The 26,678-nt window shown below is 44.5% G+C and overlaps 1 protein-coding gene across 2 annotated transcripts; it reads right to left on the bottom strand.

Annotated features, from left to right (window-relative positions):
* Positions 1-408: 408 nt before the first annotated feature.
* On the bottom strand, positions 409-21,885 carry RPL4 (ribosomal protein L4). Of its 2 annotated transcripts, none has more exons than XM_086502124.1 (3): positions 20,968-21,885; positions 20,663-20,776; positions 409-754 (listed from the first exon to the last, which is right to left on the bottom strand). In XM_086502124.1, exons 1-2 carry the CDS (start codon positions 21,833-21,835, stop codon positions 20,673-20,675), a joined length of 972 nt encoding a protein of 323 aa, XP_086358250.1. In that variant the 5' UTR covers positions 21,836-21,885; the 3' UTR covers positions 409-754; positions 20,663-20,672. The 2 variants fall into 2 exon arrangements, with proteins under 2 accessions (XP_086358250.1, XP_086358249.1); XM_086502123.1 differs by having other exon boundaries at positions 20,657-20,776; positions 20,968-21,884.
* Positions 21,886-26,678: the final 4,793 nt, after the last annotated feature.

The raw sequence follows: 26,678 nt of genomic DNA, 5'->3' as shown, positions 1-26,678 counted from the left end.
CTCTTCTCTCTCTCTCTCTCTCTCTCTCTCTCTCTCCACATGTTAGCATTACTACCTTCAAATCTTGCATTTAGTCACATGGACAGCTTCACCTTGAGAGATTAGAAGTATGAACAGGCCGGATTTGCTCTGCCCCCCCCCCCCCCCCCCCCCAAAAAAAAAAGAACAGCTAGGGTAAAGCCATAATGACAAGTTCTTTAGTCCTTATCCAGAATCACCGGCCTATGATATGAACGCTCATGTGTAGATGCTCCAAATTAACTCTTTTTTTTTGAGGCACAATAGATCTTACCACACCTAAATAATGCTTTCTAATTATAACTTGGGCATCTCCACCTACAGATTGCAAAATATTGATTACAAGCACTGATGACTATCATAAAAAGAGAAAATACCCAAAAACAGAGGTCACCCATTGCAGTAGCCCATTTGATTCCTCACCTTTAGAAAGAAAAAACCACAGTGAACATACTAGGCACAGACACAAACACTCCATCTCTGGTTGCATATCCCTTGACTCTCTCGCGAATATCAATAATAAAGCTCTGTTTCAAGCACTCGTGCATACAAAATCCTGACAAGGCCTGTAGAAATCAGCTGCTTGTAAGCACAGAATGACTCGCAAAATGGCTCAACGAAAGAATGAAGTGTTTCATCTCTAGAGCACTGACAGCATATGAAGAGCATAACGTATGGATCACCGTGACCTTCAAAACTTTCTAAAGATTCAAGAAACCGCTTTTGCATGCCAAACCTGCAGTACAGATTTAGGGTCAACTTTTTATTCCTCAAGAAAGAGACATTCATAATATAAAAAATTTACATACATCTATTTATTTATTGATTTGTTTATTTCCGGTCACCTGTACAGCGGTCCCCTCGCGTCCCCGAACCTCTTGGGGGTATTAGGGACCGTTTAGGGCCAAAACCCTAAACCTGCAAAAATACACAGCAGGCTGCAATTTACTGTTTCGGGCTCCGTTTCGCGTGCCGGTCGCATCCGTAGCAAGTCCTCGAGCTCCCGCACCTGTAGGGCTACTTGCCCTTTGAATCGGACGAGATTTCTGGCGTGAAACCTCTCCGAATTCACCTGTACCTGCGGGGATTAGCCGCTAGCTAATCCAGTACCTGAGCAAGAGGCTCTCGCCTCGGCAATCACGCATGAACCCACACAACTGTACATTGGTCAATTGAAAAGCCCACTAGTGGGGCATAACATACTGCCATAGGGGAGAGAGACCAGTGCGTAGCGTGCAAGGCATCACTCCTGGCACCGCACTGTACATAGGAGGGAAAGGAAGCACTCCATAGCTCTTAACCTGTGACAAAATCTGCAAATGAGCCTCTTTCCCCTTCAAATTCAGCGCCACCTTCTCTTGCATGAGGAAAGTGCACAGAAATGTGCCACTTGGCACATTTACAGCCTATTTCCCGTTTCGGGGTTGCCGCCTAAAAATCTCCCAACTAGTTGCCCAGTTGACTTCACAGCAGAGTAAGAAAATGTTCCCCTTGTCATTCCGGAGGTAATGACGCAAACACATTTTCAAGTCCCAAAATAGCAGTTCCCTAAATTTTAGGAGATGCTGCCATTGTATCTTTCTAGGTCATCTGACCCCCTTTGTACATTGCAGCCACACCCAAAACTGAAATGTAGCCTCTATAGCAAAGGATTCCACTTTGGCTAGTCAATGACCCCACTTTGGCTAACCATAGTCTTTGTCCAACCTTAGTGCTCTCTTGCCCTCAGGCTTGGACTCCCTCTGGACAGTTCCACACTAGCTATGCAATGCAGGGCAGTTAGATTCCCGAGGGGTGTTTCCAAAAAGTGAAAGTAAATAAATAATAAGAAAGAAATCAACAAAAAGGATATATAGTAGGCACACGCTGGTGACAGATCTTGACCTTGCAGATCTTGAGACAGGCCACTGGCGACTTTGGGCTTGAGAGAGCTTCCCTCTCGCTCGCGTGCAGTGGGACCCTGGAGAGTGGTTCTCAAGAGACCCCTTCTCTGCAGTCAGTCACCCTAAGATCCCATTCTTTCAGTACACAGTTCAACTAGGGCACCACATACTGGCAGCACCAAGGGAGGCTCGCCCTGCTGCAGCACTTCATTGGCACGAGGAGGATCTCACACCTAAGTTCTTGTCAAGTTTCTGGGAGTGGTTGTGGGACTCCAGACAGCCGAGGAGAGTCACTTTGTTCCAGTGGCTTGTTGCCACAAAGAGCTACACAGCAGGTGTGAGTTGGCTAGTACACAGTGGCTTTTCAACAGCCAGTGCAGCTTATGGCCATCCTTTGGAGAGTCAGCGACACTATCTCTGGGACAGCCCCATGGCACAACAGGTTTGGCTTCGCTTTCTTCGGTTGATGCCGAGTCTTTCGACAGCTCGACAGTACACTTGGGGTGTTGCATCCTGGTCCACCCTCAGAGCCCCTGCGCTCCATTTTGAGCTAGCCTCCACCAGCAGGATGATAGTGATCCAAGGGGGTCGACCTACACTTCAACTTGCCACAGAGCTTACCCCCCAAGAGTGGGGCAGTGAGAGAGAGGTGTGTTGGGAGCTCGTCTGTGGCATGACACTTTGGTTCATTTAGTGGGCCCATTGCTTCCGCATCTTTGAGGCTCGCCATGTTCCTCCAGCAAAGATTGTTCGTGATTTTTAGTTGGAGCTGGTTCACACTCTCAAGGGCCAGTTCGAGAGACTCCAGGGCAGCTTCGACCGCATGCGGGACCTAGGACCCTTCTTCACCATGGTCCAGGGTGCACCCAGATGGCACTACCATCCACCTGTGTGGCTCTTTCCTCCTCCCATCTCGTGATTTAGCCCCATTGTACATTTTTGTCTGCTCACTGGGAGAGTCTCGCCATTCTCTTGATGTAGCCCTCTATAGTAGAGGTGGTTTTGTAGCCCTATGAGCAGTTTGATTAACTAATAGAAGGATAAATTTCTCGGGAAAAAAAAAGCCGCCGATGAACACTCCCCCCGCAAATAACCATCTTGGTCCGGGCCATGAGCTGTTCAACGACTCCCTCATCACTCCTCCAACAAATAACCTAAAAAGGTCCGAGCCATGAGATATAGAGGCCTTATACAATCAAACGCCCCCCAGACCGCAACTTGCGTCGTTTGGAGGTGCTAAGAGTAACCACTGCTCGGACTTCTTAATACTCCCCCCGTAAAAACCATCCAGGGCCGGGCCATAAGTAACAACAACAATACTCCCCCCGTAAATAACCACAAGGGTCCGGGCCATGAATAAAAGCTTGTCCTTCTGTTATCACGGTAATTGTACGGTTCCGGATATGAAGTGTCGCATCATTCTTGTCATGCTAAGGCATGACGAAGAGGACATCACAGTTGCCCAACTTCTGGGAGCACGCGGTTGCGTCGAGATTGAACTCCACTACTACATGGAATTATCTTTAAGAAATCCCGCTGCTCAAGAAATCTTGGATTCTTTTGTATAGTTCTCCCAAGCATAGAGGTTGTCAAATTGCTGTAGGAACTGCAATGCTTTCTTCCGATCTTTCATCCCGAAAAAAGGTGAAAATTTTAATTGTCGTGCCGCCATCCTTAAAATCTTCCGAATGGTTAGGTGCGTATCCCAGGTACGAATAATAAGGGCATCCATATGGGCTCCAACCATTGTAGCTTGGTGACGATGGTGGTGGGGGAGGTGGGAGCAACGGTGGTGGCAAAGGCGGTCGCACTGTATCAGGGTCACATGGTTGCACCATATTCCTAAAGACTCCCCCCCTATCGGAACAGACGGCTAGAAAGGTTGCCGGTTGGAAGCTCTTGTACTTTCTAGTGCCGGAGGAGGAGGTACCACCTGAGGCATCACAAGGGGATACCATGTGATTTAGAAATTGTTGAAAACTTTGATGCATTGGAAGATTCTGCTAAAGATGCCACGAGAGAATGTTGCGAAGCTCGTCGAGGAGAAACTGCAAGTATTCTGCTGAATCCATGAACACCATGCCTTGGGTTCCTTATGGATTATGCCCTGTAAGACGGAGCGATGCAGACAAGAGCACGCCCGACGCGAGATGAAGTAAGGGTGGAAGTGGCTAATATGTCCAAGGTAGGCCACGAGGATTCTTAAATAAGATTTCGTGTAATTCATGTAAACTTTGGAAGCGTCAACTTGTTGTGTCTAATCTTTGGTGGGACCAGTATGCTTTCAAAAAATCACACATCTGAAGCTCTGATACCAATGTAACGAGACGGGCACCACGTGCCAACAGAAAAGAACAGACTAAACAACTTTAAACACTTCAAATAACAATTGAACGGTAAGAGAGAGAGAGAGAGAGCACGACACGCGACACGAGGAGTGGCGAAGTTCCACCCCAAGAGAGCAATGGCCCCAAACCTTGGTGCCGCTTCATTATTTCTTTATAATGCTTTAACTCAGTACAAGCCAGTACTCCACGCTCTGCACCTTTAACCGGAAGCGTGACAAAGACTGAGCCCATGGCGCATATTGCAATTTCATAAAAAGCTTCAAACTCAAAAGCATTTGTTTCCAAAAGCTGGCCCTGAACTCTGCCAACACGTTTCACAAAAATCCGTATAGGTGCCACGCCAGCACAGTCAATGTAAATTGCAAGATTCTGTACTTTCTCCCACGTCATCAACTGCTACGCAATAGCGTGTGTGTGTGTGTGTGGTCTTGCTTTATTTTATCTTTATCTCTAGGCACTTGGGCCCCATCAATCGGGGTCCCATAAGTTGGTGGGAACTTTTTTAAAAATAGGCCACTCGATAAGACTTTGCAAGTTGGTAAAACTTCTTCTGCTGCATCTAGGGTTTACGCCCCTCGGTCGAGATCTGAAAGTTGGCTTTGTTCTTCAGTGGCTTGACACGTCAGTAGTTTGTGACACTCTCATCACATCAATCTCCCCTCACGTGTTTTTCCATCTGCGATCACTCTCTTTGAGCCTAGGGCTCCCTCTCTCTTGTGGTGTACACACCCTCTCTGTGTTGCACCGTGTGCAGCGAGTTCCCGTGCCCGTTCGGTGGGCGGTACACGCTAGGAGCTTGACGACGAGGAGATCCATCACGATAGATACGAGTTCTATTGGCTGCTTGTCACAAAGAGGTGGTTTGCTCGCGGTTGCAGACAAATTCATCACCCGATTCACCCTTTTTTGTTGCACCTTTGACATGTGTCCCTTGGGCCCCATCCCGCAGGGTCCCATAAGAGGAGCTGAACTTTTAAAAATAGGCCACTCAGCTCTTATGTTCGTAAAACTTCTTCTGCATCTTTCCCTAGGGAATTGACCCCTCTATATCCGGAGTCCGTTCTATAGGTCATGCCCCACCATCACTTTGTGACAATCCCCCCACCTCTCTCTCTCTCTCTCTCTCTCTCTCTCTCTCTCTCTCTCTCTCTGTGTGTGTGTGGACATCTCTACCTCCCTCTCAATCCCTCTCTTCAGGGAAATAAAAGGAATCATCTCCCATGCCAAGTAGCAATCATTAATGCAAGGAAATAAGTAACATTTGTGGAAGTGTAAAGTCTAGATCTTGTCACCATTTCAACTCCATTGCACCTGACAATGAAGCACCAAAATTTATAATTCACCTCCAAGAATCTCGAACCGCAAGAGTTGTCTCAACCTCCAAAGTCCCTCAAGAAGTCTCTGAAGGTAGCATCTCCAAAGATTGGGGCCTTTGCTAAAGTTGAAGAAGTAGAAGCCTCCCCAACTCGCTTTGGACACTTCCACCAATAATCGTTTTTCTCCAAACTTGTCGCAATGCCGCTTCGCTTTCAAAGCCTCTTTTTCAACATCTGTCTTGTTGTTCTTGTTGTTTTTCTTCTTACCCTTGTGCTGTTGGTATATTGGGCACTCAGTAGAAGCAGAAGAAGCAAGGACACAAGGAGGGAAGCACTCAGCAGGCAACCAACACCTCAGCAGGAGCCTTAGCGTTGTCTCAAGAAGAAGAAGACCCAAATCAGCCTGGCCTTTTTAGATTTCAGCCAGATCAGCCAACGTGTTTGCATTTCAACCCTAGTCCGACGAAGCAATTGCACATCCAAGCCGCAGTACCGCCGCAGTAGCAGATCCATAGCAAAACATCTAGCATTTTCAGTTTTCAGCATTGACGCCGTCGTCGTCGTCGACACCATATCGCCATCATCATCGTCATCGCAGTCCCAATCTTGACGACAACACCTTCGTCATCGTCATCCACCTCCCTATCTTGACGACGACACCTTCGTCGCCATCGTCGCAAATCTCGGACTTGACGATGACACCATCGTCATCATCATCATAGTCTCCGTCGTCGTCGTCGACATCGTCGCGGACATAGTCATCATCAAGTACCACAGCATCTAGACCATTGTACCAGATTTGTGCAATCTATAGATAGACCTCTCTCGCCATAGAGAGAGGAGCCGTTGGAGGACGGTTTGAGAACCGCTTGGTGTCGTCTCTCTCTCTCTCTCTCTCTCTCTCTCTCTCTCTCTCTCTCTCAACACTCTCATTCACAGTAGCATTCACTTTGTTTGTGATCATTGCACTCTCTCTAAAGAAACAGAAGGCTCTCCCTTCCGTAAGTAAAAGGAACCCTTGAGCACAGTTCGGAGCACTTATCATAAGCACTATCAACATTCACTTCCGTTGCACCTTACATTGGTATCAAAGCTTGTAGCAATGTTCTGTATCACTCAAGGAAAGAACATCAGAAATTTTTTTGCTTATTGCGATCACACGAAACCCAAGTCCACTTGGGCATGTCGATTCCTAATCATATTTTTGAAGAGTGACAGGTAACCCAAGAAAGAAGGGCTTGTCTAGCCTCCCCTTGTTCCTCTTTTTACTCTTTAAGAGCAGATCGTGCACTTAGCGGCCGGCCAATGAACGTAGGGTGGGAAAAAGCAACTTTGGTGTGAGCGCAAGGCAGCAAGGGGTGCGCCCGTAGGGAAGAGTCGAGCTCGGGTAAGAGAAAAGTCTTCTCAAACACCGATTGCAAGCTAAAGAATTCAAGAACTTCAAGAACCCTAGAACCTCAAGAACCCAAGAACCTCAAGAGCCAAAGTTCCTCAAGAACTTAAGTACCCAAGATCTCAGTGCATGGTCATCACCCAACGCGGAATGGATACTTTGCGTCAAGGTGATGAGAGTGGAGTTGGTGAAGAAGAAGTTTCTACACCAGGAGGATTGTTTCCCGATCCTCCCCTATCCCCATCTACGCCACGGGTTGCACCACATCCTATGGAGGCTTTGATCAAGTCGATGATGGACATGATGCTACAACAAGAGGCGCAACGCACCACCATGGAGCAAGCACGAGAAGCTCAACGCATAGCGGCCGAAGAAAGGCGAGTGGCTATGGAGTTAGAGTGTGAGGCGCAGAGAGACCAACATATGCAGGAGTTGGTCCTACAGGTACTCACCTCGAAATCCGAGACAGTCAAAGATATGGGCAGTTCATCACGTAGCACAAGTAGAGATGCGGACTCCAACAATCCAATCACTAAGAAGTTGACGTTCAGTAAGTATGACGGTAAGATCAATGCTAATGTTATTCATTCTTGGTTGCATCAAGTTAATGCTCACTTTGTGAAAACTAAGAAAACAGGGAATAGCAAAGTTTTGACGGCAGCCATGTATCTTACCGGTGATGCCATTAATTGGTATCAAGCATGGCAAGAGGCACAGTTGGCCGCCCACCTAGAGGAAGCCGAGGAAGGCGTGCCTCTATCTTTCAATTGGGCCGGCTTCTAAGACAAGTTCAAGGTGCGGTTCATGCCACCTCAATACCTAGCGCGCTTGAGAGAAGATTGGCACAATCTCAAGTAAAATGGTATCCCAGTTATGTCTTTTTCTAACCGTTTTTTGCAGCTCGGCACCCAATTACGCAAATCGGATGAAGAGCGCAAATAGGCATTCCTATTCGGGTTGGACGAGTATATCAAGTTTGATGTCGAAGTCCTCGGACCAATAGATCTCAACAAGGCGGTAGCGTTTGCTCTCACACAGGAGATGAAGCACAACAAAGGTAAGCGTAAGCCTAAGGAGGACAAGTCTTCTCACAGCACCTCTCAGAATTCTCAGAACCCACAGAATGGTAAGAACGGTAAGAACAACGGTAATTCTCCTAATCAATCTTCCTCTATTTCTCAAGCACAGAATTCTCACAATGAACCTAAGGGAAAAGGAACAACTAAAAGTCAAGAAAACCCTAAGTTGACGCCTGACCCACTCAACGAATTTTAGGAGGTTGGTTAACTCTTGAAGAACGAGCCGAATATGCACGAGACAAAAGATGTTTTTAATGCCACACTACAGGTCATATGAAAAGAGATTGTCCTAAGAAAGCAATGAGCATCCAACGAACCTAAAGAACCCACGAAACCCGCTTCCTCTGTTAATGCCATAAATGAGAATACTAGTGTGTCCCAAGTTTCTAATGCTCATATAGCTGATGAGTCTCTCATGAAGTGTTATGGTCATGTGAATGGTCAACGCATGGTGATCTTGTTTGATTCAGGTAGTATGCATGATGTGATTAGTGACTCTCTTGTAGAAAAAGCCCGCTTGGAGGTTAGCCAAACAACTCCTCTCCAGGTGTCAGGCTTCGCTTCCGGTATGAACTCTCTCATTACAAGTGCCGTGATGTGTTATTCACTGCTCAGCAAGCTTCCTTCCGTAGAAGATTTGTTGTGTCTCCTCTCTCAGAATGTGATACGATTTTGGGCAATCGATGGTTTCGTGAACATAACCCTCTCATTGATTGGGCAAACAATATGCTCACTCTAAATGCCAAAAGTGACACTCCCATTATCATTCGTGGTGAGGAGGATATTCATTCTTTACCTCTCATTTCTAATGTGCAGGCGAAGCTTAAAAAGAAACATGAGAAGGAGACTCTCTCAGTCCTTTCTTCTCCGAAGCACGACACACATTTTTTGCATGATAGAGATGTGATTGTTCGCAAGGATGATGGCTTGAATGATGATGTTTCTAGTGAAGCTAACCTTATTGCAAATACGATCAGTCACGCAGAACCGATCTTGGCTCTCGAGTCGAGGTCCAAAGAACTGACTATGGAAGTATTGTGTGTTCGCATGATTAGTCAGTATGCATTGTTCGAATTTCTTATTCATGACAGTTTCTTGTATTTTCGTCACAGTCTTTATGTGTTTCCTTTTCACAAGCATGACGTATTGTACGATGCACATGATTCACTCACGGATGAGCACGGATGTCTGCGGATCACTCTCAAAAGAAAAGTAATTTGCATTCAAAGCATTCACCTTGTTTTCGGATTGTCCGTTTTGTCAATCGCTTTTACATGTTTCTTTCTTGGCATGACACAGTCTCAGAAAGAGCACGACCAAAATTGTCCATCAAGCATCGGCATTTCCGTTGTGATTTGCCACAGTTGCTAGGCTTAGGCAAGTTTTTCTTCCACTTTTTGCATGTGTTTGGTGAGCAGTTTGGCACTCCGTCACTTTGTTCATTTGTATTGCATGCACAGTCATTTAGGAAGAATACTATTCTCCAATTACTTTACATGGAATGGGTATGTTTATCGTTTTGTGTTGGAAATGGTTTCAGGAATTTTCCTCCTCAGAGATTCTTGAAGGTGGACCCACGACCATAGCCGAGTTGGAGCATTGAAGTCACAACAGATCATTTGGTGTCGCTTTCGATGCAGCCCAAAGAAGCAAGCATAACAGACCTTCATGAAGTTCAAGTACCGCACGACCCACGCAGAGTGGGCTGGCGAAGAGTTCTTCTCAAGATTCCCAGAGTTGTTGGCGCATCCCTCGACACCATACAACTCGGTACCAATACCTCACTTTTAAAAGGAGGGGATGTCACGAGCACATCTAACTCTGTGTATGTGGACAAGCTATCCCAGGTCTAGGGTTCAGGTTAGCTTACGAAGTGTTATGTCACCCTTGTGAGCCTGTGCGCAAACCGTGCATATCCAGTTACATATCCTCTAATTGCACACTGCATAATCATTAGCATGGCATTCAGTACCCATCATGAGCATTTTCCAGAGCATAGAACCCTTTTTTACCAAAGTAGACATTTTTCACTTATTTATTAATAAGTGACTTTTGTTGGAAAAGTATTGGGCACTCAGTAGAAGCAGAAGAAGCAGGGACACAAGGAGGCAAGCACCCAGCAGGCAGACAGCACCTCAGCAAGAGCCCTAGCGTTTTCTCAAAAAGAAGAAGACCCAGATCAGCCTGGTGTTTTCAGATTTCAGCAGACAGCCCAGCGTTTTCAAAATTCAGCCAGATCAGCCAGTGTTTTTGCATTTCAACCCTAGTCCGGTGAAGCAGTTGCAGATCCAAGCCGCAGTACCGCCGCAGTAGCAGATCCATAGCAGAACATCTAGCATTTTCAGTTTTCAGCATTGACGCCATCGTCATCGACACCATCCTCGACATTGCCATCGCCATCGTCATCGTCATCGCAATCCCTATCTTGACGAAGACACCTTCGTCGCCATCGTCACAGATCCCAGACTTGACGATGACACCACCATCATCATCGTCATAGTCTCCATCGTCGTCGTCGATGTCGACATAGTCATCATCAAGTACCACAGCATCTAGACCATCAAGTACCACAGCATCTAGACCATTGTACCAGAGTTGTGCAATCTATAGCATAAACCACCATAGAGAGGGGGGACCCTTGGAGTTTGAGAACCGCTTGGTGTCGTCTCTCTCTCTCTCTCTCTCTCTCTCTCTCTCTCTCTCTCTCTCTCTCTCATTCACAATAGCATTCACTTTGTTTGTGATCATTGCACTCTCTCTCTAAAGAAACAAAAGGCTCTCCCTTCCGTAAGTAAAAGGAAACCTTGAGCACAATTCGAAGCACTCATCCTGAGCACTATCAACATTCACTTCCGTTGCACCTTACAGCCAGAGAGTTCCAAAGCAGCTGAAGAACGTGGCAGAAAAGGAAAGATGAAAGCACGACTAGTCCCAGATTGTATGGGGACCAACCCTGATCAGATGGATGAAAGCACAGACCTTTGTCGCGCATGGGGCAAAGTACGAGATCAAGAAGCCCTCATCTTCTTTGATGAAGGAGCCAAGGCCAACTTCATTTCACCTGAATTGGCGGCTCCACTTGGAATTACGCCCGACAGAATGGGGCCACAGGCGAAGGAAGTTCTAGCGGCACTCGGACGGGATGTTGCCATTACATCTGCCATTGGCAAACTTTGTTTGCATTGTTAGGGGTATTTAGGCACGAGGACTTTTACATCATACCTTTGGAAGGGTGTGACCTCCTCCTAAGAATCCCTTGTACCACAAGAACAACGCCGTGGTTGATTATCGGGCCAAGAAAGCTACTTTGAATGAGAAGCGCACGAAAATTGTGCTTGATGTAAAATTGAAGGGCGAGTCAATCTCTACTCTATCGGCTTCGATCATTTCCAAATTAATGAAATCCAGTCTTTTCGTATACTCGATCTACTTGAAAGAACTGAATGATGACAAACGAACCAATATATATGAATTGGATAAGGAACATCAAGAATTTCTACACACAAGCTGATTGTTTCTTTGAAGGCCTAACAGGCGAGTTACCTCCACCTCATCCTGAGGACTCCTGGAAGTACACCACTGAATCGGCTATCTTATCGAGTTAGCAGAGCCCAGAATGAAGAAATAATAAATCAAGTAAAAGAACTTCTAGGAAAGGGTCTCATCCAACCTAGCACGTCACCTTTTTGTTCTCAAGCATTGCCAGTACTAAAGAAAGACGGATCTTGGAGAATGTGTATTGACTATAGAGCTCTCCATAAAATCACCATTAAGAACAACTTCCCTATCCCAAGGATCAATGATATCCTCGATAGACTTCAACACGGCACAAGAAGGTAGCAGATAGACATAAACGCGACTTGAAGTTGAAGATAATTGGGTGCTCTTACATTTTGAGAAGGCATGCCTAAGGAAACGAAAGAGAAAAGAGTGAATTTTTCCAAAGCTTAGCACGACGTACTATGGCCCTTTCCAGTTCCAAGAAAAGATAAATGATATATCCTTCAGACTCAAGTTGCCAGACACTTGGAAGATTCACAATGCTTTTCATGTGAGTCTCTTGAAACCATTTAAGGGTGAGGTGTCAGTTGACAGGGAGCCTGATACACCCTGAAGTGGAAGAGAGCGAGGAGATACTTTTTCCAGAATGGATACTGGCAGAAAAGTGAAGGGTAAAGTGATTCGGCCTTCTTAGAGAAATTCAAGAACTATCCGACATTGGATGCGAAGTGGATGGAGGAGCAGATACTCCTCAGATTTTGAAACTTTACCTTGAGGCTTTCGCCTTAGCTGCATCTGTTCTGAAAGATCTTGCAGATCACCAGGGTTGAATCTGGTGCAGACGAGACTACTTAAGAGGGGAGTCACTCCGCTGGGAGTCACTCCGCTCCTTTGTCATAGATTACATGGATGAAATAAAGTCATTGATTTTCCTTTGGATTTCAAGGATACTTCTGTGCTGATAGTATTCTGCTGTATAACTTTACGAATAAGAAAATTGAAATGGGAATTCCCAAACTTGAATCTGATTGATGTATACTCTCTCATGTGATTTTGTTTGAGTGCAGGACAGACGAAATGACTACAGCGTTTCGGTCTTGAGATGTAAGGTGCAACGGAATTATTGTTTGCGCTTTGCTCACGATGAGTGCTCCGAACTGTGCTCAAGGTTCCTTTTGTTCTTATGGAAGGTAGAGCCTTCTGTTCTTAATGAGAGAATGTTATGATCACAAAAAAAGTGAATGGACACTATGCGTGCAAGTGAATGAGACTGAGAGATAGAGAGAGAAGAGAGATACAACACCAGAGACATTGTAAAACCCTCCTCCCAAGGCCCCACTCTCGTTGGCGAGAATGGTCTACTATTGATTGCACAATCTGGTACAAATGGTATGCATGAGACTGATGCAAGTCTAGGCTATGTCAACGATGACGACGGTGATGACGAAGTCGACCTAAAGGCTGAAATCTCAATCTTTCTACTGCTGTCCAAAAACGCTATGGGCTGAAATCTGCAAATGTTCTATCTGTTGAATTCTGACTCTATGTCGATGAAGACAGCAATGACGACAATGCAACGACGATGCGCTGAGAACGCAGATGCTGAAATCTGCGTTTTCCGGGCTGAAATTGTAAACCTTGCGAAAACTGACCGTGCGGCGAGGAACTGTTGCGGGAAGGTGAGATCTGCAAGGTTTGGGACTTGATCTGCGATGTCTAACTGCTGAAAACTGAAAACGCTGATGATACTTGACTTTCCGTCGCGATGATCTGCAAAAACGCTGAGGTGGTGCTGCAAATCAAAAACACTAGGGACTGAAATTGGTGTTTCTGTCGCCGTGGTTCTACAAATGCAAAAACGCTAGGCTGATCTGTTGTGGTCTTGTCGCCAGGGATCTGCAAGAGCAAAACACTGGCTGATCTGCGGTGGTCTTGTCCAAAAACGCTAGCCAAGCTGTTGTGAAGCAAAAACGCTAGAAGTCCTTGGGTTCTGCTGAGAAGTTGCCTCTTGAGCAAGGTGCTCCTACTGCCTCTTCTGCCATTGAGTGCTAACTTGGGTTTGCTTATATATTTTCTTAGCAAAATTGCCCTACCTACTTTTGTTGGGAAGTCACTTAAATTAATAAGTGAAAAATGCCAAAAATAGATAAAATAGGCTAAATGCACTGGAAAATTCCCCGATGGAATCTGATGGATTCTGGTGGGAATACTGATGATCATGCTGTGTGCAACCAGAGGATATGCATCTATACTAAGTGATTGGGCATGCACGGTCTACGAATAGACTCACAAAAGTGCCAGATCACTTCTAATCTAGACTGGCTGAACTGACTGAACCCTGATCATGCTCAACGTAACCGCGAAACGCGTTTCAGCAGGCCTGAAACGCGAAACGGGTGAAACGGCCGAAACGTTTCACCTGCAAGGTGAAACGCCTTGAGTGAAACGCTTGAAATAAAAAATTTCCTCTTAGGAATTTGGCCATTAAATATTTATTTATTTATTATGTATATGTTATTTCAAGGTTAACACAGTTATGTGTTTCTACTCACTGCACTATGAACACCTATTTTGTCGATACATAACTCTATATATACACAAAATTGGCGTTTCGGTCAAACGTTTCAGTGAGGCCTTAGCCTAGAGTGAAACGTTTCGGGGTGAAACGCCACGTTTCGGGTCTGAAACGTTTCACGGTTACGTTGATCATGCTGTAGCTTGTCCACGGACACATAGGGTTGGATGTGTCACGTAACTTCCCCTCCTTTTCAAAGTGAGGTACTGGTACCAAACCGTATGGCGTCGAGGGAGATCACCAATAGCATCCGGAATCCTGGAAGGGACTCTATGTCGGCCCACTCTGATGTGTAGGTCGTGCGGTACTTGAACTTCATAAAGGTCTGCAACCCTTGCTTCTTTGGGCCACGTCGAAAGCCACACAAAGTCTTATGTGGCTCCTTCGATGCTTCAACTTCGTCGAGAGTCATGCTTCTTTCTTCTTCAAGAATCTCCATGGCTGAAAATTCCTAAACCCATTTCCAACACAAAACCATGAACATACCTATTCCATGTAAAGTGAGTGGAAAAAATCTAGTCTTCGCTAAAGACTGTGTATGCATGTAGATGAACATAGAGACGCAGTGACACCCCGTTCATCAAACACATGCAAACAATGAGACCGAATCTTTCTCTTTTGATCTAGAGCAATCAACTGTGGCAATTCACAACAGAAATGCCCATGCTTGGTGCTCATACTTTCATGTACTCTTTCTGCGAATGTGTCATGCCAAGGAAGAGACATGGACTGTGACTTCCTTGAATGCATACTTGTCAGCTTCTCATGAAAATTCCACATACATTTGTGCTCATTCATGAGTGAAACGTGCTCAACGTACAATATGTCATGCCTAGTAAAAGGGATCACATAAAGACGCTGACTAAAACACAGGAAACAATCACGAATGAAACACTCGAACAATGCGTGCGTATCAATCATGCAAACACATAATACTTCCTGTGATGGTTCTTGAGACCTAGGCTCGAGAGCCAAGATCGGTTCTTCTTGAATGATCGAATCGTCCTGTGGCGGTTCTTTGGACCTTGACTCGAAAGCCAAGATCGGTTCTTCGTGATTGATCGAATCTACAACGAGGTTAGCTTCGCTAGAAAAAGCATCCACTAACACATCATCCTTGAACAATCACATCATCTTCATGCAAATCATCATGCTTCTCAGAAATCACATCTTGATCATGCAAATCATCATGCTTGTCATTGTCATCCAAATCATCATGCAAATCATTGGCATTCAAATCATCATGCAAATCATTGGCATTCAAATCATCATGCAAATCATTGGCATTCAAATCATCATCATGCTTATCACAATCATGCAAATTTTGTGTGTCATGAAGAAGAGACTGAGAGGGTCTCTTTTCCCCAAATCTCTTGCATCTGTGCCTGAACTTGAGAATAGAGTCCTCAGAACTCTTTGTTGTGTTGGTCGCTCTTTTCTTTGAGGGATTTGTTCTCGCGATCAAATTCTGCTTGTCTTGCTTTGTTCTCGCTATCAAATTTGGCTTCACTTTCTTTTTCTTCCAAGTCGTACTGACGCTGCATGGCTGCCATTCCTTCTTTGTATCTACGATCTATGGCTGTCCTACGTTTTTCGTAGGCCTTTCTTTCTGTTTCTCTTTCTGCTTCTCTTTCTTCGCGTTCTAACTTCCTTTCCATAAACAACTGCTTCAACTCCTCCATAAGAGTTAGTGCAATCTTTGTCGTAGATGGGGAAGGGGGAGGGTCGGAAAAACCTCCTGGTGGGGAAAATTCTTCTTCACCTCTCTCATGCTCATCACCTCCAAGCGAAGTATCCATTCCGCTTCGAGTGATGACCATTCTGAAGTCGTGGGTTCTTGTGGTTCTTGGGGGTTCTTGTGGGTCTGGGGTTCTTAAGTTCACGAGGAACTTGGGTTCTTGAGGGTCTTGGTTCTTTGGGTTCTTGAGGGTCTTGAGGTTTTCTTTCGCTTGCAAACCGTGTTTGAGAAGGATCTTCTCTTCACCCAAGTTCTACTCTTTTCCGCGGGCGCACCCCTTTGGCAACCTTGCGCTCACACCAAGCTTGCTTTTTTCCACCTCACGTTGATTGGCCGGCCGCTAGGTGCACGGTCCGCTCTCAATGAGTGAAAAGAGACACAAGGGGAGGTTGGACAAGCCCTTCTTTCCTGGGATTCCTGTCACTCTTCAAAAACACGATTAGGAATCGACACGCCCAAGCGAACTTGGGTTTGTGCGACCTCAACAAGCAAAAAAACTATTGTGATTCTTGTGGTTCTTTCCTTGAGTGATACAAACACTGCCAAAGCTCTGATACCAATGTAAGGTGCAACAGAATGATTGTTTGCGCTTTGCTCACAATGAGTGCTCCGAACTGTGCTCAAGGTTCCTTTTGGTCTTATGGAGGGTAGAGTCTTCCGTTCTTAATGAGAAAATGCTATGATCACAAACAAAGTGAATGGACACTCTGCGTGCAAGTGTATGAGCTGAGAGATAGAGAGAGAAGAGAGATACAACACCAGAGACGTTGTAAAACCATCCTCCGAAGGCCCCACTCTCGTTGGCGAGAATGGTCTACTATTGATTGCACATATGCATGAGACTGATGCAAGTCTAAGCTATGTCGACAATAACGACGGTGATGACGAAGTCGACCTAAGGGCTGAAATCTGCAATCTTTCTACTACTGTCCAAAAACGCTATGGGCTGAAATCTGCAAATGTTCTATCTGCTGAATTCTGAGTCTATGTCGATGACGACGATGCAACGACGACGCGCTGAAAACACAGATGCTGAAATCTGCATTTTCCGGGCTGAAACTGTAAACCTTGCGGAAACTGACCGTGCGGCGAGGAACTCCTGCGGGAAGGTGAGATCTGCGAGGTTCGGGACTTGATCTGCGATGTCTAACTACTGAAAACTGAAAACGCTGATGATACTTGACTTTCCATCGCGATGATCTGCAAAAACGCTGAGGTGGTGCTGCAAATCAAAAACGCTAGGGGCTGAAATTGGTGTTTCTGTCACCGTGGTTCTACAAATGCAAATACGCTAGGCTGATCTGCTATGGTCTTGTCGCCAGGGATCTGCAAGAGCAAAACGCTGGCTGATCTGCAGCGGTCTTGTCCAAAAACGCTAGCCAAGCTGTTGTGAAGCAAAAACGCTAGAAGTCCTTGGGTTTTGCTGAGAAGTTGCCTCTTGAGCAAGGTGCTCTTGCTACCTCTTCTGCCATTGAGTGCTAACTTGGGTTTGCTTATATATTTTCTTAGCAAAATTGCCCTACCTACTTTTGTTGGGAAGTCACTTAAATTAATATGTGAAAAATGCCAAAAATAGATAAAATAGGCTAAATGCACTGGAAAATTCCCCGATGGAATCTCATGGATTCTAGTGGGAATATTGATGATCATGCTGTGTGCCACCAGAGGATATGCATCTATATTAAGTGATTGGGCATGCACGGTCTACGAATAGACTCACAAAAGTGCCAGATCACTTCTAATCTAGACTGACTGGATTGACTGAACCCTGATCATGTTGTAGCTTGTCCACGGACACATAGGGTTGGATGTGTCACGTGACATGAGAATCTATAGACATGATCGCAATAAGAATTAGCTAACCCGACGCAATGAGGTCCGCTGTGGATCTAGATGCGATTGCTAAATATGTTGCCAAGAATCATGGTCTTAGATCTGGAATCAATTTGTATGTTATTGATATGATCAGAATGTGCACTGATTGAGTTGTCTTTGTGAAAGTGCTAGATTTGTGTTGTCTAGTGCGTTGGTACTTAGAGTCGGTGTCTACTGAATTGGTTTATGGACTCTTACCTGTTTTGCAGGCGTAATCAAGGGCAATTACAATTCTTTCATGAGGGGGGTATGTCACAAACCGATGACGTGGCATGCCCATAGGAAAGAGGCTTAGCGCTTTAAGTTGTTCCAACCTATAGGGTCCCGTCCGATGGGGCCCTAGGGACAGTAAGTGAATATAGAGCCTGGCGGCTGGCTGTACGGAAGTCTGCAAATCGCGTTGGAGTGCTGATGTGGCTGGCCGTATGGAAATCTGTAAAACGCGTTGGTTGTGCCGATGTGACAGGCCGCACGGAATTCCATAGAATGCGTTGGCTACTTTTGGCGCTAGAGATTTTGTAGCCAAGTGCTTTTGAGTTTGGAAGTTTTTCATGTACTGCTTTTCCATGGCCAAGGGCCTACCCCTGGGCCTCTCTGTGACTCACTTGTACTCACGAGCCGGTGAGCAAAGAGGACCCACGGGCAATTGTACTTTGCTCAAGCATTAATACAAAAAGAAATACCGAGAGGGGCACCAGTCTTTGGGGTCAATCTCTCTGGGCACGGAACTACGCCAAGCTGTGTCGACTCAAATGAACTGTGAATAAGTGATTTTCTCTCATGTGTCGTGCCAGATTCTCGACTTGGGGTGTCCAAGTTTGTTACAGAAACATAGCGTTGAAATTGGTACGAGGGTGTTGGTTGGATTTCTTGAAATCCCAAGCAAAATAGCTCCAAAGAGGGTGCTCTTAGCTGCAAATAGAAGAGCAGATGCAGGTTGACAGAAAAAACAAAAGAAATAGAGAAAAGTTAATGCAATGGACATTCTCATGCAAGCCCGCCAAATTGTGTCCTACAGTCTTCCAAGGTGTCCCTCAACATAATCACTCTACCATAGTAGGGTAGTAAAGGGCTATGGCAAATAGAAGGGATCCTATACGAGAGGGCTTCAAAGAGGTTTTCTTTGCTGCAAAAAATGCAGCTACAGGCTGATGCAAAAAACCAACACAAGCACACACAAGTTATCCAATGAAAACTCTCCTAGAAGCCATCCACATCAGGTCATAGGACCTGCTTCAAGGTGTCCTCGGCCTTCTTAATCCAATACCATAGAGCCAAGACGAGAGGAACGCAAAGTAATGGCAGCATACACAAAGCGTGGAAAGAGAGTAATAAGGCTAGAGAAATAGCTCTAGCCCACTATATCAATAAATCAAGAATGCATGAGATACATCACATGCTAAATAGTGACAGCAAGGGTCTCTTCTATACATAGAAGCGGGAAACACCCCGAAAAACCCCTTGGGAAGTGGGAAACACCAAGTCGACCTCCCGAAATACGTTCCCCATTCTGAAACATTCAGGATTTCTCAAATGGCTGCCACGTGGCATTTCAGACATGTGAGACACAGAGTTTCGGGCTGCTTAGCCAAGTTAAAGTAAAAGGACGCACATCTAATGAACCTTAAACCCATCAAATGTAGTTGTCTCTATGACTCTTGTATCCTCTTTAAGTAAATCGAATGGCTCGTGTGATCTATGCATTGAGGTAGAAGAGGAGATCTCTTCTAAGTTGTTATCTTCGTGTTATTATCTGCTTTAAGCGACAAGAGTCATTGTTCTTCTTGGAATCTTGAGTCTAATCTCTTGTTATAATGCATTTGAGTGAGAAACATTGCAATCCCTTGATTTCTGTTGAAGAGTCCAAATTTCTGTTTTTTGTTTGTGCCTGGTTCATAATTGTATGGTTTTCTAGATAAACAAGTTTTTAAGTTACTTGAAACATCCATAGTAACACACCCTTGTTGACGTGGCGTTTCCCCGTTTCAACCCTTGAAAAATTTGGCGTTTCATTTCCGTTTCTACATTTCCATTTCCCACAACTCTGCTTCTATATCACCCCAAGGTTGATGCAAGCTCAGCCAGCAAATAGGCAAATATGACAGCTACAAATAGGCTAAAACACATGCACGGTCAAAGTAGCCATACAACAATGCAACACATTCTAACTTCTAGCAACCATCACCACCGATGTTCTTCCAACACCACCCTACACCTGCCGCACCAACTTACATGACAAAGACACTGAAGATGTCAGGGTCCCCGTCTCATTGAAAATAAATCACCTATGATAATGACCAAAGCCTCAATTGTTTGGAAATGCATACAGCTCGTATCCAGAAATCGTGTGAAGAAAAGTTGAGAATCAACCGTGTTCTTGATTGCAAACCCATCCAAGCTTACGCGCATTAGAGAAATTAGAGCTTCACCCAAATCTAAGGTGGCAAGATCCCACATTTGTAACCTATTATGGCAAGTCTTCTGTTTGCTTCATGAAAGCTCCTAAACCTGAGTCCACCATTCCTTCTAGCACCTCACTGGCCTAAAGGGTGCACCACAGACCACGTTGCACCATTTTTCCCATCATTCTAGCACTTCACTAGTTTCAAAAGTTTGCCACCGTCCACAAATGTACATTCTATTGTATCCAGTTCTGAGAAATAACTAAAAAGAGAGGCCCCTGAGCAAGCAGCAATGTTTAGCGAGCGCTAATAGCAGTTAAACTGAATAAAACAAGATACAAACGACAAAAGAACCTTAACTAAACGCTTGGCATTTCATCTACAATACATCAAGAATCCCTGATGTCAGGAGAAAGTTTCTTCCAAGTTCCAACAGACAAACTTTTCACTAACAAGTCCCTCCTACCTCAAAGTAGTGTTGCGTGAGTTGCCAGATAGCAACTACAATCAAAAATTCAAATAACATACCAATACCATATCGACTCTACGAGCTGGTCTCTTCTTGTTCAGCACCTTCTTCTGACTCTTCCTCATCTTTTCCTTCCTCATCAGTTTCTTCCTCGTCGTCCTCCTCATTGTCTTCTACACCTAGAAATAAGCCAATACAAGCAGTTGAAATAAGCAAGAACAACTTTGAAACAATGACTTGTATAGACATGGAGATTTGTTCTCTCTTCAATGTATATAGTAGCTTAATTGAACGCCTAGAATACACCAATAGTGAGGCACAAACGGACATTACTATGCATGCAATGAAGAGCTTGAGTTAAGAACAATACTATTTGCACCGTAGCGCGAATTGAGGTACTCGATGGCTGATTTTGTGAAAATAAACTCCCGCGCTTTCAGAATATTAAAAAGGTTAAGACTTCGAGGAGTCATGAGCATCAAAGTGCTGAGGTTGCGACTGGACTTTTGAAGATTTTCAGTGTAATTGGTAGTAAACAGCAAAAAGGATTCAGTGTAATCAGTACCCCAATTCTTCAAGGCAGCAAGAAAGGCTTTGGTTTTAGGTTCAATAGAGTCCTCAAAATCTTCAACGACAATAAAACTACCAGTAGCATGCTGAAGTGCCGTGCTGATGGCAAGCCGCTTCTCCTTGCGATTTATCTTAATGGTCCAATCCCTGGGCTTTGGACCAAAGATAACACCTCCTCCTGGCCGTAGAGGAGTCCTCTGAGATCCACGCCTTGCACGCCCAGTCTTCTTTTGTTTATATGGCTTCCTTCCTCCTCCCCTCACCTCCCCTCTCGTCAGAGTCGAAGCAGTCCCCCTCCTCTTGTTTTGTAGCTCCGTTATCAAACCTCTGTGCACCACAGCACGTGCTGTCTCTGGTCGAGCACACTTCAAGTCCAATTCCACTTCTGTGCCGGAGGCCTTCCCCTCGAATGTCAGCACAGGGAGGGCTACCGCCATGGCTGGGGTACATTTTGTTCTACGAGATGAGCTAAAACTGACAGAGGAGGACGTGTGCTTACCAGAAAGAATGAGAGTAGAGGATCCGACACGCAGGGCCGTTGGTGGAAGAAGCGATGATATCGACGAGGAAGAGACTGTTGTTGCCAAACTGTTAATAGATGTGACTGCAGTCGCTGCAAGGGCAGACGACGAAGCAGGTGAGGATAAGGCAGCGGATGCCATCGCCATTCCTTGAACTCCTTCACGATATGGTTAATTATTGCCGAAACATTAAAGCAAATGCCATGGTGACATGGTCCTACTTTTATTATAACTTACTCATCAACTCCAACAATGGGTACACAAGCACCTTGAGCAATGGTGGGTTGAGGAGAGCTCGTGATCATCATTGTTGTTACTAGAACGGCCGGCCGCCTTCGACGGCCTCTCTCTCTTTCTCTCTCCCTCTTTATCGCGTGCACAGAGGCTTCTTTCAGTTTTGGAGTTTAGCTTTCATGTCGCAAATTTCAACACGTGTAAAGGGCTCCCCTTCCGCCATATTATGTTAGTTTAGATGTGAGGGGGATCCAAGCTAGATACAAGCAAAAGCTAACTAAATCTCCTCCAAGTGGCCTAGTGTTGCTTTGATGTCGTCTCTTCTCTATATTTGAGTTGGCCTAAGAGCTAAGTCTTTTAATCAACAAATAGCATTTCCTTTCTTGAGGGAAATATCTTCATAGTGTTGCATGCATTGTGAGTTGAATTTTTTTATCTCTTTAGAAGAGTGGACTTAGCAGGTGCATAGATATTAAGGAGTTGGCTATATGGTAGCTTAATTTTGAGCCATATCAGTGTTTAACTTATTACATATATAAATCAACATGGACACACTAAAAAAAAATCACATTATAGTAGGAGATTGATAACTTAAGCTCAATCTCAGGTGAGGGAAGTGTCAGGAGCTTGATTTAGAGTATCCTGAGGAGCACATAGTTCAGAGCCATCCTGAGTCACCAACTTAGTTAAACTTTCTCTAACACATTGAAGAGTGCACGAATGCAGAGCGTGTTGGGGGGGGAGGGGGGGGAGAGAGAGAGAGAGAGAGAGAGAGAGAGAGAGAACACATGGATGTGGGTGGAGCAACTCGACACATTGTGTGTGAGACAACCCCTTATTCTTCTACCTAGTAAAGAATAAGGTGTGTACAAGTGATGGGTGGTCCGACGCTTCTGGTATGTCCAACCAAGGCAAGAGGCACACCACCTTTATCCCAACAATCCCCCACTTAAAGGCGAATGTGCCAATAATTTGTACTACTATAGGACCTAGTAGTATGTACAATAGGTATAAGGAGGAAACTCGTCTCAACCTATGCCCAGTGGCTCTCTCGAAGCTGATGCATGCCACAGTATAGGTTTTAGCTATGTGCAAAAGTGTATATCTCTACTAGAATAAGCATGCATACCCTGCAAGTATCCTACAAGAACCTCACTACTCCATGATGCATCATGCTAGTGTCATTCATGGCACGACTGACAATCCCAACACTGCAGCTCCTATGTCGGATCTCAACACTAAAAGGTCATATATGAGAGTCCGAAAGGATGATGATAAATGTGTAATCTATGCTGGAATATCCATACCATTTGCATCAATTCCATGTGCATTGACCTCTGCCAATCTATTTGCAGTAGGTATCTCAACCCTCACTGCATCACCACCAGAACTATTCATGCATGGACACGTGAATCCTAACTCCAAGGTAGTCGTTACTCCCACATTGTCCATGGGGGCCATATCCACATGTCGTACCATCACCATATCAGCCTCTAGCATGAGCATGTCAAATAACTCCATATCGATCATCTTTGTGGTAGGAGACATCTCTGTCCTCAGGGGATCAATATGTTGTGTCTCGCTAGATCATGGGCGCTCTAACACTTTGGAGCTCATTTGCAAAAGATATGTGTCTAGTCTCTCACTGACATAACTGTAATGTAATCGAGACTATGCCATCTCGCACCTCAGAAACATGCATGGGGTAGGCCAAGCCAATTATGGCTCCTCTTGGAATTACTAATGAACCACATGGATCGAGAAAGAGTGCTCTCTAAGCACTACCTAACATCCACTATCTCACCGAGATCAAAGTGTGTCTTAGCTAAGGAACATATCGCACATGACGAAGTGTGTATGATGTACCATTGGGCAATGGAAAACATACATCTTTTGCACCCTCTATGTCACACGCTGAAAGTCGCACACAACCGAGTCACCCACTAGAAAAACTATTGAACCACTCACAACATGGTGTGACATGGAAAGCAGCATCGCCTTGTGGAGAAAGTGTGTTATCCATATATATATTCTGCAAGAGGTATACTTGAGGTAAGCATAACATCACCATCACTGGCATATACCGCTATTGTAATTGCCTCTTTAACATGTGGAAAAGCCACATATGCACCTCACATACATATGTGCCACCGCCTCATGCATCTAAAGCAACATCGATTAATGTGCCCCTGTGTGACTGAGGTGTGACCAGAATGACAGCATGTCAAGTGTCAACATGAACGGGACCACTGCCTCATGCATCTAAAGCAACGTTGATTAATGTGCCCTGTGTGACTGAGGTGTGACCAGAATGGCAACATGTCAAGTGTCAACATGAACGAGACCCGTGTCTCACACAAGTCATTGTTGTGGACTCAGAATTGTCACACATATCAACTGCCATAAGTGAAGCTATGGCTCTACAGCATGCACAAGGGCAATGTGCATAAACCAATGCCGAAGGGAAGTGCAATACCTGGAAGAAAAGGAGCTCCCTGCAAGGAGAAAACCCTGGGGAGGTCACCTAATAAAAATGTAACCTATCACGTGAGTTCAACAGAAGGGTATTTAAAGTTCTCGAAACTTACAGAAATATATATACATAAGGGCATTATTTTTTCAAATTTGAAAAAAACTTACAGATTTTAAAAGAAAAGGGTACATTATATTCTTAACAAAATTCACAGATAAGGGGTTTTACAAATATGTATTGAATGCACGTGATATGGTAGTTTCACACATAGTGAACCCCCCTGGGAGAAAACACTCTCAAAAAGAGCCCATCAACACTCGTAGTGTTGAAGCGCATCAACGCATAAAATCTCTCGTAGTAGTGTAACCACACTGTGCTCTGCAATCGTCACACGGATGTTGTAACTAGCGACTACATGTAAATTGTATGCAGTAGACTCACGATCAAATATTTATCGATAAAAAATATTGCATATCATAAGTCTACCTATAGCCACTGCGAGCATACACAAATCTCACTCTTGCGAGAGTGAATACAATAACACCAATCCGTGTCCAAAAACAACCGTATGTTTGTCAACCACAACAAGAGAGAATCACCATCTCAATCCAATGACCACAAATACATCAAAACAGTATATAGCAATTAAACCAAAACTATGGCGAGAAATCTAGGGGAAACGGGATAAGTCTCCCCTGCAAAATGAGCAAAATCTCAATGCAAATTCTCAAACCATAAACCGCATACAAGATGCCAAAGTGGGAGAATCTCTCGACCACTATAAAATGACTGAAATTTGTCAACCAAAAGTATGGCAAAGTGGGAGTAAACCTTGACCACTATAGTCTCTGAAAGAAGATTCAAAATCATAAACCATAACACTACCCAATGCCAATGAGTAGAAATGCCAAAGCAGCTCCACAATGTCACATTGTGGTAACTTCATAAACCAAAGCACGAAGTTGCTACCAAAGTGTCCTATGAAAAAGTGTGAGAGAAGCTCCACTTGTGTGCTCAAAAAATTGTGTCTCTCAAGAGACCGCTTCGATGGTGTGTAAACGCCTCCGTGATTCTTTACCCAAATCTACCAAAAAACCTCAAATCTCAAGCTTTGCACAAGCCGAAATTTCATCTTCAATTGAGAATTTATGCACCTAACTTCGAGCACCTGTCATGCTTCCAAAAGGCACTATACTTGCACATTGTACAAAAATAAAAAACCAAAAATTTCTTGCATATAGTCAGTCTTGGCTAAATATCAACAAAACGGTGAGGAATTTGCAGTGTAGCGAGAAAAAATTTTAGACCTGCATTCTACAAGGAGAAAAACTATCTGCAAAATAATGCTGCTCCGCACACAATTTTTAGGGTAGCGCCCTTACCTACACATTATCTTCCACATTTTCTTTTGAGCTTTCACAAGAGCATATATCACTCTTAGTTGAGCTCACCAGCGCCCATTGTATTCTCAGATAGCTTCCAAGCTTTCTTGATCTCTCCACCATCAAGAGCAAGCAAGCTATTGTCTCATAGCTCTTGACAATTCAGGTACATACAACTTAAGAATTTCCTCATTTAAATGCCTCTTACAATTGTGACTTACCCTTTTGAGATATATGTTTACCCACCTTAGCAATGCATTGTTGCATACCCATAAAACATATTCTAGGCCTACGTAGAGTCTGCATGAGCATCCCGCACATCATCAATCAAGATAATGACAGGCGTCTGAAACAATGCTCTCTCTCGCTCTCTCTCTCTCTCTCTCTCTCTCTCTCTCTAAAATTGTGCTATTTGTTACCATGTTATGGCAATGTGTATGAAATATTAAGGATCGTAGAGGCACTTTTTTCTCTTTATTGGAGGTGTTTTTCCATGCATTGTACATATACCCATAGTCCTAATGTATCATTTCATTTGTACTAACATATTAATCGATATTACTTCCTATGTTGTGTGCCCTTGATTGTCTCCTTTGTTTAGCAAAAACAAAAAAAGAAGCATATGGTATTCTAGTTCATTGATTGATTGTTGGTTGAATTCATTGTAACATAGCTTCGATGGCTCAATAAAATTGTCAAACCAGAGAGATGAGCTACCTTGTTAGGGCATGGAAACACTCACACAATTAGTGAGCAAATCAAAGTAACTCAAGTGGTTAACACTATAAGGTGGCATTGGCCTATGGAGGAGCTAAAGCATATTGGAATGCTCAAACTACAAGACCTTATGGATATAGGATTCTTGAGATAACTCAAGAATGCCCCTTTTTCTATCTCTCTT

The sequence above is a fragment of the Adiantum capillus-veneris genome, chromosome 26 (assembly GCF_014529385.1).
Source record: "Adiantum capillus-veneris isolate H3 chromosome 26, ASM1452938v2, whole genome shotgun sequence".
Taxonomy (NCBI): Eukaryota; Viridiplantae; Streptophyta; class Polypodiopsida; order Polypodiales; family Pteridaceae; genus Adiantum; species Adiantum capillus-veneris.
This window is presented reverse-complemented; position numbering and strand designations above follow the sequence as displayed.

Coding starts and splice junctions, on each gene's coding strand:
- RPL4 (XM_086502124.1), bottom strand. CDS start 21,835: ATGGCGATGGCATCCGCTGCCTTATCCTCACCTGCTTCGTCGTCTGCC. Junction 20,777..20,967: donor TTCGCGCTACGGTGCAAATA/GTATTGTTCTTA, acceptor GCTTATTTCTAG/GTGTAGAAGACAATGAGGAG.